The sequence below is a fragment of the Macaca nemestrina genome, chromosome 1 (genome assembly GCF_043159975.1).
Source record: "Macaca nemestrina isolate mMacNem1 chromosome 1, mMacNem.hap1, whole genome shotgun sequence".
Taxonomy (NCBI): domain Eukaryota; kingdom Metazoa; phylum Chordata; class Mammalia; order Primates; family Cercopithecidae; genus Macaca; species Macaca nemestrina.
The window spans coordinates 2,249,607-2,267,270 of record NC_092125.1 but is presented as its reverse complement, the minus strand read 5'-3'; the positions used below and the strand labels follow the sequence as shown (position 1 = coordinate 2,267,270).

At 42.7% G+C, this 17,664-nt stretch overlaps 1 protein-coding gene across 5 annotated transcripts in view; it reads right to left on the bottom strand.

The window, feature by feature from the left end:
• LOC105474713 (AT-hook containing transcription factor 1) overlaps positions 1-17,664 on the bottom strand; it is a 100,319-nt gene that overhangs the window by 12,995 nt on the left and 69,660 nt on the right. For 4 of the 5 annotated variants that reach the window (XM_011729540.3, XM_011729538.2, XM_011729534.3 and 1 more), the window contains exons 25-31: positions 16,535-16,685; positions 15,845-15,952; positions 12,406-12,598; positions 10,741-10,935; positions 9,682-10,078; positions 6,363-6,486; positions 1,773-1,870 (exon numbers count right to left, since the gene is read on the bottom strand). In XM_011729540.3, coding sequence (XP_011727842.2) covers positions 1,773-1,870; positions 6,363-6,486; positions 9,682-10,078; positions 10,741-10,935; positions 12,406-12,598; positions 15,845-15,952; positions 16,535-16,685 — 1,266 coding nt within the window. The remainder of the gene's footprint in view (positions 1-1,772; positions 1,871-6,362; positions 6,487-9,681; positions 10,079-10,740; positions 10,936-12,405; positions 12,599-15,844; positions 15,953-16,534; positions 16,686-17,664) is intronic. The other variant, XM_011729535.3, reaches the window with a different exon arrangement.

The window sequence follows — 17,664 nt, the reverse complement described above, 5'->3', positions numbered from 1 at the left end:
CAAATACATAAAAGTAGTATACAAACTATTGGATACAACAATAAAATATTAAAAATCTGGCCAGGCGTGGTGGGTCACGCCTGTAATCCCAGCACTTTGGGAGGCCGAGGCAGGTGGATCACGAGGTCAGGAGATCGAGACCATCCTGGCAAACATGGTGAAACCCCGTCTCCACTAAAAATACAAAAAAATTAGCCCGGTGTGGTGGTGGGCACCTGTAGTCCCAGCTACTCGGGAGGCTGAGGCAGAAGAATAGCGGGAACCCGGGAGGCGGAGCTTGCAGTGAGCCGAGATCGCGCCACTGCACTCCAGCCTGGGTGACAGAGCGAGACTCGTCTCAAAAAAATAAAAATAAAAATAAAAAATCTGTACACACTTCTGGACCCAACAAGTCCATGGTTAGGAATCTACCCAAAAGAAACACTGATACAGAATGTAATGTGCAAAGACACAAGAATATTTACTGCAGAAACAGCAAAATGAACCCCAAAATGGTGACTGGCCCAAATGTTCAGAAATAAGCACGTAACATCTTCACTACAGAACACTGTTAGAGCTGTTAAAAACAACAGGATTAATTTATATTCCTGACAGAAAAATGTCTTAAATAATAAATGTACTGATGATTATTTCTAACAGCTAACATTCACTAAACTTCAGGTACCAAGCGCTACACAAAACACTTTACATGCAAGTGGCTTAATCCTGACAACTCTATGAAATGGGTATTAATAATACTCCCATTTAAAACTTTTAAAATTTTACCAACAAAAAAATAGAGGTATAAGCCCCTGAGTGCAGAACTGGGTTAGGAACCCAAACATTCGGGTTCAGGCGCCTGCACTCTTTAGGCACCATCGTGTCTCCTCTTTCAACATATCGGGGGAAATGTGCACAGAAAACAGAAATTCAGGAAAGACACTTTAGTTAATTATGGACCCCTAAAATGGGTGATGGGCTTTTTACTTTACATGTTAGACAATTCTCTCTGGATTACTCTGTAATCATGTATTACCTTAATCATGGGACAAAACCAAGCCTGCTGAAGCGTTCCCTAAGCCCCATGCATAATGTACCAGGAACAAAGCCGTAACAGTTGAGAGCGTGGGCTCCTGAGTCAGGTAACAACTATGTCACAGTATAGTGCTGTGAGGACTAAATGGTAATAGATACAAGATGATCAGACCAATTCTGGGCACAGACATTCAAGGTGTCTGCTTCCCCTGAATCCAACTGCAAGCTCCTTAAAAACCTATCTTCCTCATCTCTGTAGAGCCTGAGAATAGGCCTTCACAAAAATGTTCACTGGGTTTAAAAAAAAAAAAAAATTCCATATATTTGTTAATTTTCCTGGAGCATATTCAGTCATTTGTGACTATTTTCTAATAATGAAAAGTCAACCGTGGCCTTAAGTTATCACAAACACAAAATAAAAACTCTTCTGAGTCCAAGAAGATCAAACAGCAGGGATGCATTTGGCTGTGGACTAGTAATTTATTTTGTTCTTTTTTCATATTTTTTGTGGAAAATATGTCCACAAAAATCATTCTAAGACTTTCAATATTAGAGCCACAGAATGCCTTACAAGCAACCCACTGTCTGACAGCTTATACATCTTAGAATACTTCTATGCCAGGAAAGCTGACCAGAGAGAGGAATAACTGAGGAAGAAAAAATCTGAACAACAGAATAGATTATTTTGTTCTAAGAATAGAAAACTCTTCACTCAAAACACAAAAATGGAATAATCCTAAAGTCAAAATAATACATACATTTATTGTCATTTGCTCTAATTGCAGAGGTGTAGGTTTCAACAGATGTTAATCCTTCATCCAACACTGGTAGCTTGGACTTCTGGGTGAACATTTTCCTTTAGAAAAAGAAATACATACCTTAGTGTGTAAGAAGATCCCATCTGCTTTAACCCGCTTTAGTCCCACTGCCCAGCCTGTCATTTTGGTGATGTAAACTGAGGTTCAGAGAATTCATTACAACTCAAGCTCATTCTGAACAATCATAGAAAATTTAAAAGTGAATTCAGAAACAATGCTGTACTTGTTTTCCCATTTTCTAATGTTTCTGGCAACAATGGCATGGCCTTAAAGTAGAAATGAAATGATTTTAAAATGCCTGTCAGTATACATTATATTTAAGCCAATTTTTAATAATCTGTGGCCACAGTCTTCAAATAAGTCTGTCAAATATTATGGAATATTTTTTATGAACTCAGTAGAGGCAAGGCAATATTTTAATGCTACCTGGAAAGACTATGATAAATGACTCAGAATAAGAGACCAATGAAACCTGTATTAATCCATATGATGAAAATAAATCCTGGAATATGATGACAGTGTTCCTTTAATATTCTAATCTGACCTTTCTCAAAACCCAATTAAAGCATGCTAATTTTAAAAATTAGGACAAATAGTATTTTAAAGTAAATTCAAGAAAAAGGTAAAGTAACAGTGATACATCACCACAAAATATCAAATAAGCTTACATTTTAAAAGGAACTAGTTAGCCAAGATAGTGAATACACACCTGGGTTCTCACTGATAATTCTCATGTGATTCCTTCTCATGTGACTGTTTTTTTTTTTTTTTGAGACGGAGTCTCGCTCTGTCACCCAGGCTGGAGTGCAGTGGCCGGATCTCGGCTCACTGCAAGCTCCGCCTCCCGGGTTCCCGCCATTCTCCTGCCTCAGCCTCCCGAGTAGCTGGGACTACAGGCGCCGCCACCGCGCCCGGCTAGTTTTTTGTATTTTTAGTAGAGACGGGGTTTCACCGTGTTAGCCAGGATGGTCTCGATTTCCTGACCTCGTGATCCGCCCGTCTCGGCCTCCCAAAGTGCTGGGATTACAGGCGTGAGCCACCGCGCCCGGCCGTGACTGCTCTTTGCTTTGCAATTGTTGCAATTATCCATCAAAGCCATTGCAATAAATAACACTAGTTTTCATTAAAATTCAAAAAACATTACAACAAAAACATAATTTGGATAATCCTTTCATATTGGCTTCTCCTACTTTTTCCATGCAGGCCTGGCAAAGATTCCAGCTAACCTACATTTCTCTTTTCAGGCGTAAAGCATGTGATTTAGTTCAGGGTACGAGGGGTAACTATCATGACACTGAATCGTACAGGCGGTCTCATAAGTCCCGTTCGTTGTTTATAAAGTAATGAACCATTTATAACGTTGTGAGTTATGCTTCGTGCCGGTTAATTTTTCGAAGTCACCCCCTTCCTCCCACTCGATAACTGAAGCCGCCCCTTTTTTGCATCCTCTACGACGTGCTGTTCAGAGTGCTGACGCGCGGCCGGTGTCAGTTCAGAGTGCTGACGCGCGGCCGGTGTCAGTTCAGAGTGCTGACGCGCGGTCGGTGTTCAGAGTGCTGACGCGCGGTCGGTGTTCAGAGTGCTGACGCGCGGCCGGTGTCAGTTCAGAGTGCTGACGCGCGGCCGGTGTCAGTTCAGAGTGCTGACGCGCGGCCGGTGTCAGTTCAGAGTGCTGACGCGCGGCCGGTGTCAGTTCAGAGTGCTGACGCGCGGCCGGTGTCAGTTCAGAGTGCTGACGCGCGGCCGGTGTCAGTTCAGAGTGCTGACGCGCGGCCGGTGTCAGTTCAGAGTGCTGACGCGCGGCCGGTGTCAGTTCAGAGTGCTGACGCGCGGCCGGTGTCAGTTCAGAGTGCTGACGCGCGGCCGGTGTCAGTTCAGAGTGCTGACGCGCGGCCGGTGTCAGTTCAGAGTGCTGACGCGCGGCCGGTGTCAGTTCAGAGTGCTGACGCGCGGCCGGTGTCAGTTCAGAGTGCTGACGCGCGGCCGGTGTCAGTTCAGAGTGCTGACGCGCGGCCGGTGTCAGTTCAGAGTGCTGACGCGCGGCCGGTGTCAGTTCAGAGTGCTGACGCGCGGCCGGTGTCAGTTCAGAGTGCTGACGCGCGGCCGGTGTCAGTTCAGAGTGCTGACGCGCGGCCGGTGTCAGTTCAGAGTGCTGACGCGCGGCCGGTGTCAGTTCAGAGTGCTGACGCGCGGCCGGTGTCAGTTCAGAGTGCTGACGCGCGGCCGGTGTCAGTTCAGAGTGCTGACGCGCGGCCGGTGTCAGTTCAGAGTGCTGACGCGCGGCCGGTGTCAGTTCAGAGTGCTGACGCGCGGCCGGTGTCAGTTCAGAGTGCTGACGCGCGGCCGGTGTCAGTTCAGAGTGCTGACGCGCGGCCGGTGTCAGTTCAGAGTGCTGACGCGCGGCCGGTGTCAGTTCAGAGTGCTGACGCGCGGCCGGTGTCAGTTCAGAGTGCTGACGCGCGGCCGGTGTCAGTTCAGAGTGCTGACGCGCGGCCGGTGTCAGTTCAGAGTGCTGACGCGCGGCCGGTGTCAGTTCAGAGTGCTGACGCGCGGCCGGTGTCAGTTCAGAGTGCTGACGCGCGGCCGGTGTCAGTTCAGAGTGCTGACGCGCGGCCGGTGTCAGTTCAGAGTGCTGACGCGCGGCCGGTGTCAGTTCAGAGTGCTGACGCGCGGCCGGTGTCAGTTCAGAGTGCTGACGCGCGGCCGGTGTCAGTTCAGAGTGCTGACGCGCGGCCGGTGTCAGTTCAGAGTGCTGACGCGCGGCCGGTGTCAGTTCAGAGTGCTGACGCGCGGTCGGTGTCAGTTCAGAGTGCTGACGCGCGGTCGGTGTCAGTTCAGAGTGCTGACGCGCGGTCGGTGTCAGTTCAGAGTGCTGACGCGCGGTCGGTGTCAGTTCAGAGTGCTGACGCGCGGTCGGTGTCAGTTCAGAGTGCTGACGCGCGGTCGGTGTCAGTTCAGAGTGCTGACGCGCGGTCGGTGTCAGTTCAGAGTGCTGACGCGCGGTCGGTGTCAGTTCAGAGTGCTGACGCGCGGTCGGTGTTCAGAGTGCTGACGCGCGGTCGGTGTTCAGAGTGCTGACGCGCGGTCGGTGTTCAGAGTGCTGACGCGCGGTCGGTGTTCAGAGTGCTGACGCGCGGTCGGTGTTCAGAGTGCTGACGCGCGGTCGGTGTTCAGAGTGCTGACGCGCAGTCGGTGTCAGGCTGGCAATGAGACAAGGAGCTCTTGCCAGAAAGCGAATCAACTGCTTCACTAATCATACTCATCAGTCCAGCTGACTTTCCGTAAAGGAAGCAGTGCGCTGATTTCTATTCCAAGGCAAGCTGTTTATCTTGTTGCAGAACATAAGCTGACACTCCCAACAATCTGCTTGACCACACTTTGAATAAGTCACCTAGTAAAGTCTCAATGAAAATTATTTGAGAATATAATGTTTCAACTAGTCCTCAAAAAACACAAACTTAGGCCGGGCGCGGTGGCTCACGCCTGTAATCCCAGCACTTTGGGAGGCCGAGACGGGCGGATCACAAGGTCAGGAGATCGAGACCATCCTGGCTAACACGGTGAAACCCCGTCTCTATTAAAAAATACAAAAAAAACTAGCCGGGCGAGGTGGCGGGCGCGTGTAGTCCCAGCTACTCGGGAGGCTGAGGCAGGAGAATGGCGTAAACCCAGGAGGCGGAGCTTGCAGTGAGCTGAGATTCCACCACTGCACTCCAGCCTGGGTGACAGAGCGAGACTCCGTCTCAAACAAAAACCAAAAAACAAAGAAAACACAGAAACTTAAGAGTCACGTATTGACCATATGGAAGGAAATAAAACTGTCTGTCATCTCCCCTGTGTTCTACTTTGGTCTACCTATGAAGAGTCCTGTGCCTGATCATCCTGAAACCACAGGAAAGCAGAGGGCACAGAGGTATGCACAGCTGTGAGTGAAATTTTGGTCTTCAACAAAAACAGAATCACCAGAGTTCTGCCTCAATTTATCATGTCTCTGTATATTTCCGAAATGTCTAGCAGCCAGCACTGCAAAATTTCATAGTAACTACTAAATAACATACAACTGTACAACTAAATTTCTTTTAAAACAGCCAACATTAGGCCGGGCGCGGTGGCTCTCGCCCGTAATCCCAGCACTTCGGGAGGCTGAGGCGGGCGGATCATGAGGTCAGGATATTGCGACCATCCTGGCTAACACATGAAATCCCGTTTCTACTAAAAAATACAAAAAAAAAAAAAATTAGCCGGGCATGGTGGTGGGTGCCTGTAGTCCCAGCTAATCCGGAGGCTGAGGCAGGAGAATGGCGTGAACCCAGGAGGCGGAGCTTGCAGTCAGCTGAGATCGCGCCACTCACTCCAGCCTGGGCAACAGAGCGAGACTCCGTCTCAACAACAACAACAAAAAACCCATTACCAAAATGGAGACGTTAAAGATCTAAGTGAGATCTAACATGCACAGAATATTTTATTTCTGGTTCACGATTTCATTAAATTTCTTTTAAAAAGTATTTGAATTTTTCTCCATCAACTTACCCTTCATAGACTGATGGTGCACAAAGAGAAGCTTCAATTCCTTGAACAGGGCTTAAGTGATTCAATTCTGAAAATGCCTCTGCTGCAACTAAGAGATCCTTTGTTTCTGCATCTTCTAAATGGCCTATAAGTCATACAAATAAGAATATTATTTATGCTAAATATTTAGTGATTACTGATAGTCTTGCATTATTGCTTTTTAAAAAGTTGTTGGGTCTGCTTTTTTGTTCTTTTAGGTTTGCTGCTGTATTATCAGACTGCTAACACTTTCTTTTTTTTTTTTTTGAGACGGAGCCTCGCTCTGTTGCCCAGGCTGGAGTGCAGTGGAGCTATCTTGGCTCACTGCAAGCTCCGCCTCCCGGGTTCACGCCATTCTCCTGCCGCAGCCTCCCGAGTAGCTGGGACTACAGGCACCTGCCACCATGCCCTGCTAGTTTTTTTATTTTTAGTAGAGATGGGGTTTCACCGTGTTAGCCAGGATGGTTTCGATCTCCTGACCTCGTGATCCGCCCGCCTGGGCCTCCCAAAGTGCTGGGATTACAGGCGTGAGCCACCGCGTCCGGCCAACACTTTCTTCTTTGAATTCTCTGAACCTAGCTCAAAAGCCCCCCCCTTAACCTCTCGCTTTTTACTTTTTGCTGAACAGGCACTAATGCAACTGTTTTACATATATTAACTCACTTAATCCTCAACATCCAAGAAAGTAGGTAAGAAAACTGAAGCCTAAGGTTATACTGCCTATCCCAGCTCATGAAGTGTACTCAGTAAGTAGCTGAGCTAGGATTCAAAACTAGCTTGCTTCACTCTAGAGTTTGTGTTTTATGAAACTCCACCTACCACAAAAACAAAACAGATTTCTGGCCGGGCGCGGTGGCTCAGGCCTGTAATCCCAGCACTTTGGGAGGCTGAGGCAGGCAGATCATGAGGTCAGGAGTTCGAGACCAGCCTGACCAACGTGGTGAAACCCACCTCTACTAATACAAAAATTGGTCAGGTGTGGGTGCGCATGCCTGTAAGCCCAGCTACTCAGGAGGCTGAGGCAGGAGAATCACTTGAACCTGGGAAGCAGAGGTTGTGGTGAGCCGAGATCGCACCATTGTACTCAAGCTTGGGCAACAAGAGCGAAACTCCGTCTCAAAAAAAAATACAGATTTCTATTTGAGACTGCCTCATATTGTAAGAATAATCAGTGAAGATAATGCTATGAACATTCTTTTAATAGCTACCATTTAAACATGTTAGTAGAACAAGGCACATCTAAAGAGCAATGTAGGCCAGGAGCAGTGGCGCATGCCTGTAATCCAGCTGCTTGGGAGGCTGAGGCAAAAGAATTATTTGAAACCCGGGAGGCGGAGGTTGCAGTGAGCTGAAATAGCCCCACTGTACTCCAGCCTGGGTGACAGAGCAAGACTCTGCCTCATATAAATAAGGCAGTGTAAACTTCTAGACATATGCTATTTATGGCATGGCGCTAAAGTTCTTAGAGCAATTAATAATGCCCATGCTTACTAAGTAAAGATGTCATAGTCCAAACTTCAGTGGACTCTCATCTTAAACTGCTTAAGATGCAGATTTTTATGTAAGTATGTGGTTTTACAGCTTTAGAGTTAGGAGTTACCTTTAAATAACCTTGTTAAAACTGTGTGTAGGGTAAGAAACATATAAATAGGCTGTTTTCTGATCCACCAATTCTAGGTCAAGTCTTTCCCCCTAACTAGGGTTCCCCTGGCCCTCTTGTTAACCAAACTGGATTATAAGGGTTTGTCAATATAGTCCACCATACTCTATGTGACAAGGGAGCAGGTGCCATTTCTACCTGACTCCCTGTTTGATCTTCAACACCCAGAAAAAACACAGGAGCTAACAGGAATACATACATTAGGAACTCAAAACATTTTTTGATAGGTAGAAGAATATGAAGATAATAAATTCATGAGCCACTGAACTAGTTTTTTTTTCTTTTTGAGACAGGGTCTCATTCTGTTGCCTGGGCTGGAGTACAATGGCGCAATCACAGCTCACTGCATCCTCAACCTCAACCTCCTGCGTCCAAGCAATCCTCCCCTCTCAGTGTCCAGAGTAACTGGGACTACAGGTGCAGGCTACCATGCCCAGCTAATTTTTTAAAATTTTTGTAGAGATGGGGTCTCCCGAGTAACTGGGACTACAGGTGCAGGCCACCATGACCAGCTAATTTTTTAAAATTTTTGTAGAGATGGGGTCTCCCTCTGTTGTCTAGGCCGGTCTTGAACTTCTGGGCTCCCAAAGTGCTGGTATTACAGGCGTGAACCACTGTACCCAGCCTGAACATTTATTTTCATTATCCAGTGATTATTTTGGAGGTGAGGACGGAGAGTAGAATAGAATTCTAGAAACGTAAGACTGCTGGATAAGTTTAAAATTGCGATTTGGCAGGGCGCGGTGGCTCACACCTATAATCCCAGCACTCTGGGAGGTCAAGGAAGCTGGATCACAAGGTCAGGAGTTCAAGACCAGCCTGGCCAACATGGTGAAACCCCGTCTCTACTAAAAATACAAAAATTAGCCGGGTGTGGTGGTGGGTGACTGTAGTCCCAGCTACTCAGGAGGCTGAGGCAGGAGAATCGCTTGAACCCAGTTGCGGGGGAGGGGAGGTTGCAGATCACGCCACTACACTCCAGCCTGGGCAACAGAGTGAGACTCTGTCTCCAAAAAATAAATACATAAAAATTGTAATAATTTGTTCTGTAAAGTTATTTCTTATAACTACTGGAAGGACTTTCAAGTCAGACAATGGCATCTTACATTTCCTTCCTTAAATACTATTATTCTTTTCTAAATTTCATGGCCAAATAAAAAATGTAACACCTAAGTTCTCCTCTGAAATCTCATACCTACTCATGAAGCAAGGTAAGCCACACTTTTTAAGCCGAAAGAGTAAGATCTGTGCATTATGTCTAGGAACTAGAACACTGTGAGCATATAATATTTAACTCTGACGCTTTCTTTTTGAGACAGGGTCTTGCTCTGTCATGCAGGCTAAAGTATAGTGGTGCAATCACAGCTCACTGAGGTTTCAAACTTCTGAACACTCCCACCATGCCTGGCTAATTTTTAAATTTTTATTTTGTAAAGACAGGGCCTCGCTATGTTGAACAGGCTGGTGCTGAACTCCTGGGCTCAAGCAATCCTCCAACCTCAGCCTCCCAAAGTGCTGAGATTACTAGCATTAGTCACAGTGCCTGGCTATGATGCTTTTCTTATGGTGGAAAAAATTCTATTATAAACTTTATTGAGGGACATTAATAACAATTTGGAGTATTCAGAAATGAGTTCTTACCCATTTGTTTCTGCAGGTCTGAAGGAGTTACTTCTGACGCAAATGCATCTTTATCTCCATCCTTTTCAGTTTGTTCAGTTACATTAGTAGTTAGTGCAGTGGAAGAGCTTTTGGGCTTACAGACTCTGAAAACAGTCTCTTCAAGGTCTTCCGGTGATGGGGCATCCTGATACTCTAAGGTAGTCTCATCGGATGTGATTGAAACACTGCTGTTTCCTTTGCTCACATCCAGTTTCTCTAAACTTTGTGACCCCACATCCATTTCTTGATGCTCCTTTTCAGGGCTGTTCAGGAAAAAAGATGTGGTCCTATCTTTGCTCTTCAGCCATTCAGTTTCTGCTGGAACTGTACATTTTTTAGGCGTAGTAAATACTTCTAATTTGCTATCATCTGCAGCCTGTAAAGTAAGATTTTGAAAACAAAAAAATTAATAAATATCACAGTTAAGTCTAGTCCTAAGCTACCCCCATCCCAGTCATACCCACGCTTTCTTTGCTGTTTTTATCCAAACTTTCTCCTTAATAAAAATTCATTTATTCTAAATCCATTCTCTTCTGGTACATAAAAGTTAATGGTGGCTAATGTTTCCCTAATTGGTAATATACCAGTATTTTCAGAAGACTAAAACACAGAACAGGCTAGATGACCAATAGTCACTGAAAGGTTCCTATTAATCTACAGTGGATCTAAAGACACACCCTCCTAAATATACAACCAGCTAGAAACAACACAGTATAAGGTAAAAACAAACATAAAAGAAGGACTAAAAACTAGGAAGGACTAAAAACTAGTCCCAATTCTACCACCATATATCTAGTTGACTACAGCCAACTTGGTGCTTCTGAGCCCTATTTATCTGTAAGATGACGTGTTTGGTTTAGCCAATGGCCCCAGTGTTTCTTTCAGAACTAACCTTTCCTGATTTCATTACTAGCTACAAGGTTATATACGAAAATCTATTGTGGTATTTAAAAAATTGATTTATGTAACTTTTTACTTGTCAGAGCTAATATATTCTTATTAAAAAATGTCTTTTCTCCCAATTATTATCAAACTTACTCCAGGAATCCATTTTGGGTTGACATCTTCTTCCACAAATGAAATTCTAGTTTCTTTAAGTCGTTGAGGAGACCTTCCAGGTGATGGAGAGGGAGATGCTAAAGGTGTTGATCGAAGAGCAGACCTCAGGATGGACTGAGGAGTGAACTCAGAAAATCCAGAAGTAGTAACTGACATGGCCAAACTTTTAGCTTTCTATGGTAAAGAGCAAATGGAATTACACCATGAAAAGTGGTTATATAAAAACAGACTGGGTCAACTGAGTCACAATAGTGGTTATATTCTCATCTCCATTAACGTATCAACAGAAATATTTATTCCGGATTTCTGCAAAGAAAATACAAAATTCTTCCAGAGCTTTTTATATGTAAGTCTACGAAACATAAAACTGCATCCATAATTTTTCTAAAAGCATTATTTCCAACCTAAATTCAACTAAAAAATAAAGTGCCAATTAGTAAGATAAATTACTTAACATTATAGAATTATACAAATCTATTACAGAAAACTACAGTAAGACTGTAGTATGTTTCAGAAAAAAAAATTTCATCACACAAATCCAATAATAACCAAATTATGTATCAGAATCCTCTGAAGATTTAGTATAATGAATACAAATAATCTGAAATTAGCATGTAAATTTATTTAGTAGAGATAATTCCTTCACTTAGCCTCTAAAGGTCTAGTAAACAAATTACTGAATCCCATTAGATTATAATAAATTCTGTTAGACATGTTACAAGATCATAACAATTCTTTTTTCTAGACTATTCTGGCAGCAAGTATAAAATTACTCCAATTTCATTTCATTTGAACCTAGCTGCAGAGGATACAAAGTGGATTTTTTTTTTTGACAAATGAAGAAAAATACTATACTGAATATTAACTTATTGAAACCTAATCTTCTTTTCAACTTAATAACTATTTTAGGAAGAGCATTAATTGAGGTATCTTTTATTCAACTTGAAAAATAAGGATTCCCTAGCTTCGCTATAAATGCTTGATATCCAAACAGAGAACCAAGGGACAACGGGGAGGGGTGAGGGAGAAAGAAAGCTTCTGGGTTTCAATCCAGAACATTAGTCAAGGGGCTAGGAAGATAGTATGTTAAAAAAAAAAAACTTTTAAAATGGAAAGGTTTAAAAAGACCACCACTAGCAGATATCACAAGTTGAGTGCTGTGATTTCTCAGCTAATAACTTATGAGATGGGAAAAGGCAATTTAAAGAGGGATACCAAAGTAGGAAGGAGTAACAGTTTTGTCAAAGGAGTCAAAGAATTTAAATAAATACAAATAAACCGAAGAACTAAATAGCATTTGATAGAAGAAATAACAGCATAATGATATCAGAAATGGAGCTTATGTAAAAATAAAAACAAACTCAAGAACCTGAAAGTATTACAAATGACAAAGGCAAATTTGCAATAACCACACAGAACCTTATATTACATTTAAGAAAATAAATGTAATTGTTAACTTTAAGCAGGAAGGGATAAATTTAATCAGCTCTGTTTTTAGAAGATGTGAAAATATAAAAAGATGCTTAAAGCATTTCCCAGCACTCCCCAAAAGTATCAGTTATAAATTGCTTATTTTTCTCCTTGCTACTTGAAAAATAAGAGCAATCCAGTTTCATTGTGAATGCTAGATGCATAAATACTAACCTTAACTACAAGAGGAGTTTCAAGCAAATGTAATTCTGAAGTCCTGGAGACAGCCTGAGGTGATCCTTTTAATTGTGAACTTGAGGACAGTGAACGGGACACTAGGTACAAAGGAGATTTCACGGAGCATTGCTGAATAAGCTCCGAACACTGAGAAGGCTGGGGGACAGGCTCAACAACCAGATCTAGCAGTCTGTAATCAGAATGTGCATTTATTGAGTTATACTGAAAAACCAAAAGAATTTAGTACCCCATTTAATCAGACCTCTATATTCACTGGTAACTATGACAGCCACATGCAAATACAAATTCAGTCAAGTATATTAATGTAATCCAAAGTGCCACCATGCATTCAAAAAGTCAGAAAATTATTCATAGCAAAACAGAATTAAGAATTGCATGTAGCAACTGATTTTTAAAAGGAGTTTGTGTCGTCCTCCTTCCCTTTACCTATATTTACTGAGCTCTCGCTATGTGCCTAGCATCTATTTTCAAGTGAAGATGAACTGCCAATTATTTAAAACACTAAGAAAAACAGGACAAAGCTTCCCTGGCAATTCATTTACTACAATTCATTAACATGCAAAATATCCATTCACTTACATGTAATACATATAATGAAAACTGGTTTATTTTGCCTTTATGGTTCTGATTACAATATAGACTGACCAGCCCCTCCCCACAACCAAAAGTTAACTTTTTCAAATCAGTGAGTTTGGTGACAAAGTACAACGTTAAGACTCTACTACAAGGTTTTCCGTAATGTCCTAGTCCCAGTGATAAAACTGATCCCACTGATTACTTGTGGTGAGCATGTATAATCCAAGTAAGTTTTAGAGTTTAATATACAGATAAATTTCAACTCAAAAGTCGAGTTTTCAGGTGGTCATTTTTGGTGGACCATTTGCACAGGTCACTCTTTTCTCGATTTCCTAATAAACAGTTTATCTTATGGTTGTATTTCCTAGCAGTAAAAACAATCCCTTTTTATTTCCCCCAAATGCCAACGTGGCTCACCTGAGAATAACCAGAAAAGCAGTGTGCGCTCTGGAGCCCAGAAACACAAACTTGTAGTTGCAGGACCCTCTTTGTCATCCTATCTATCAGGGCGGTGTGGAGCCCAGAAACACAAACTTGTAGTTGCAGGACCCTCTTTGTCATCCTATCTATCAGGGCGGTAGACCCACACAGGTGACAGTGGGGAAATATTTAAAGGTCTTCCCACTTGTTATTCTGTATCAAACACAGCTTTTAGATTTCTACCAAACCAAGAATATCCAATCAGGCTGCTAGACATTTCTTTTCTTCTAGATTCTCTTCTTTCTCTATCTCATTTGCATTTAAATTCTGTAGTTGGATTCAATTCAAACTTGGAAAATAGTTTGTTCACTTTTATACTGAGCCATCCCAAAGGAACATTGTTAAATGTTTGCATTGTGTTAATATTTATGCTTAAGGTACCTATTTATGAATGACTGCTTCTCAAAAGCAAGGACTGTGCAACAAAAGCAACCTACCAAGTCAAAGCAAAACTCCTGCATCAACGAGACTTAGTATTTTAACATTAAAGCTTCTAAGGAAAACCTTAAGGTATTTTCTAAATGAAATGTGAAATATTGCACTAGGTCTCAGGTCTTCAATCCTGAGACCAAATATTCTTTCAGAACTAACCTTTTCTGATGTCATTACTATCTGCAAGGTTATATACAAAAATCTACAGTGGTATTTAAAAAATTGATTTATGTAACTTTTTACTTGTTAGAGCTAATATATTTTTTACTATAATCCATATAAAGAATGCATCCTATATCACATAAAAATATCAATTTCATAAATTAGCAGTTTAGCCTTACTATATGATGTACCCACGGATGTTATCTATTTTGCTGTATTTCATTGCAAGATATACTGTCTACCCAGTAATGCAAACTCAGTATGAAAAACACATAAGGTAAATATTCAAAACCCAATTGGCTCTCTTCCATCTGAGCTAATGCTGGCTTTAAAAAATTCTCATAACACGGCCGGGCGCGGTGGCTCAAGCCTGTAATCCTAGCACTTTGGGAGGCCGAGACGGGCGGATCACGAGGTCAGGAGATCGAGACCATCCTGGCTAACACGGTGAAACCCTGTCTCTACTAAAAAAATACAAAAAACTAGCCGGGCGAGGTGGCAGGCGCCTGTAGTCCCAGCTACTTGGGAGGCTGAGGCAGGAGAATGGCGTAAACCTGGGAGGCGGAGCTGGCAGTGAGCTGAGATCCGGCCACTGTACTCCAGCTGGGCAACAGAGCAAGACTCCGTCTCAAAAAAAAAAAAAAAAAGGCCGGGCGCGGTGGCTCAAGCCTGTAATCCCAGCACTTTGGGAGGCCGAGACGGGTGGATCACGAGGTCAGGAGATCGAGACCATCCTGGTGAACACAGTGAAACCCCATCTCTACTAAAAATACAAAAAACTAGCCAGGCGAGGTGGCGGCGCCTGTAGTCCCAGCTACTCGGGAGGCTGAGGCAGGAGAATGGCGTGAACCCGGGAGGCGGAGCTTGCAGTGAGCTGAGATCAGGCCACTGCACTCCAGCCTGGGCGACAGAGCGAGACTCCGTCTCAAAAAAAAAAAAAAAAAAAAATTCTCATAACACTTCTTTAAGGACCTGAGGCCATTAAAAATCCTTTCAACCTTTAAAATATGTCTATTATTACACTCTATACTTTTGGCCTCAGTTCTTTCTATGATCTTACCTCAAGTATCTTTTTCTTAATATCAAGAATTCAGATAATCTTGTAATGATTATCTATAATCATTATAAATACTTTAAACAATGTAATTTTGTCCATAAAACAATAAAAAATTTGCAATGATCCTGGGCATATTAAGAATAATCAATACATTAAGATACATACTCTGTTCTCTGTGGTAGAAAATTATGAACACTTTTCAACTAACCAATGCTCGTAAGTAAATACTTGCAATCACAATTTCATCTTGGATACAAAACTTCAAGTTAACTATTTTTGTAACACCACAGGTAAGATGTAAAAGTGCTGCATCTGAAGCAACACAAGACATTTTAGTAGGCAATGCTGAACAGAAGAAAGCTTCAGTGAGCTACCCAAGATTAATTTGTAACTAAGTATAAAAACAACCTTCATTTAGAGGTCTAGTAACAAGGAGGTAACAAGGAAAGTAAGTTAATAGTTTGCTCATGAGACAAACTTCACTCCTGTCCACTAAGCAGTCTGAAATTATTAAACAAATGTTTTAAGTACACTACCTGATGTAAAATTTCCTAAAATTACTGCTGCCCAAAGTATAATAAAAAGCAAACATTAAAATATTCATTTAATAATTTAAGATAGTCTATAAAATGTTAAAGATAATTAAAAATTATAATTGTAATTACCAACTAACATTGTGTCTCTAAGAATGATTTAATAAATTCTTACCTAGAAATTTTTTGTGATGCTTTTGAAATTGGTGTTCCAAAAAATGCCTCAGGCAGCTCTGGAGCTGGGAGCGAATACACTATAGGAGATGGTTCTTCTATTTTTGAACTACAAAAATAAAGATTTAACTTCTAATGTATCACAAGGAGCGCTGGTAACAAGTGGATTAGACGGGAGAACAAAGGGTTTTCATTTTTTTTTACTTTGTACATTTCCGCATTGCTTACAAATAACAATGAACATTTCACTTTTAAAGGTTTTTAAAAATTCTTCTAAGAAACAGAGTTTATCTTTTTTTTTTTTTTTTTGAGACGGAGTCTCGCTCTGTCGCCCAGGCTGGAGTGCAGTGGCGCGATCTCGGCTCACTGCAAGCTCCGCCTCCCGGGTTCACGCCATTCTCCTGCCTCAGCCTCCTGAGTAGCTGGGACTACAGGCGCCGCCACCGCGCCCGGCTAATTTTTTGTATTTTTAGTAGAAACGGGGTTTCACCGTGGTCTCGATCTCCTGACCTTGTGATCCGCCCGCCTCGGCCTCCCAAAGTGCTGGGATTACAGGCGTGAGCCACCGCGCCCGGCGAGTTTATCTTTTTTACATACACTAACACTAATAAACTTAGGCAATGAGAGTGGATGCTGATGTCCAGTAAAGATTAATAAGCAGCGTGACCATGAAACATGTAAGAAAACATACCTATTGTAAGGTGTGGTGCTACTTATAGGTTCTTTGCTTGCCCAGACTTCTCCAATTTTAGATAACACATTGTTGATGAAAACAGATCTTGTCAACACAGTTCCTGTTACAACTTGCTTTGGAACTGCTGATAATGGCTTGGGTCTAGAAACTGTAAAATGAAGAATGTTAGAATTAACTGCATCTCTAACAAACAGGATTTTAATAAAAGCATATGAAAGAATGATTACAAAAAACAACCACACATTACGTGGTAAGAGTAGCTAAAAATTATATATATAATTTTTGTTTTTTTAAGACCAGTCTTGCTGTCACTCAAGCTGGAGTGCAGTGGCATGATCTCGGCTCCCTGCAACCTCTGCCTCCTGGGTTCAAGCGATTCTCTGGCCTCAGCTTCCCAAGTAGCTGGGATTACACGCATAGCCACCATGCTCGGCTAATTTTTTTTTTCTTTTTTTTGAGACGGAGTCTTGCTCTGTCGCCCAGGCTGGAGTGCAGTGGCATGATCTTGGCTCACTGTAACCTCTGCCTGCGAGGCTCAAGGGATTTTCCCGCCTCAGCCTCCTGAGTAGCTGGGACTACAGGCATGCGCCACCATGCCCTGCTAATTTTTGTATTTTTTATTTGTTTGTTTTTGTTTTTGAGACAGAGTCTCGCTCTTCTTGCCCAGGCTGGAGTGCAGTGGTGCGATCTCGGCTCATTGCAAGCTCTGTTTCCCGGGTTCACGCCATTCTCCTGCCTCAGCCACACGAATAGCTGGGACTACAGGTGCCCGCTACCATGCCCAGCTAACTTTTTGTATTTTTTAGTAGAGACGGGGCTTCACCGTGTTAGTTAGGATGGTCTCAATCTCCTGACCTCATGATCCACCTGCCTCGGCCTCCCGAAGTGCTGGGATTACAGGCATGAGCCACCGCGCCCGGCCATGTGTTTTGTTTTAAACAAATTGAAGGTCTGTGGCAACCCTGTGTCCAGCAAGTCTACTGGCACCATTTTTTCAACAGCATGTACTTACTCCACTGACTAGCTGTTCCCCCTTGTCTCTCCCTTTCCCCAAGGACCTCCCTTATTCCCTGAGACTGACAGTATCTAAAAATTAAGCCAACAAATAACCCTACAAAGACCTCAGG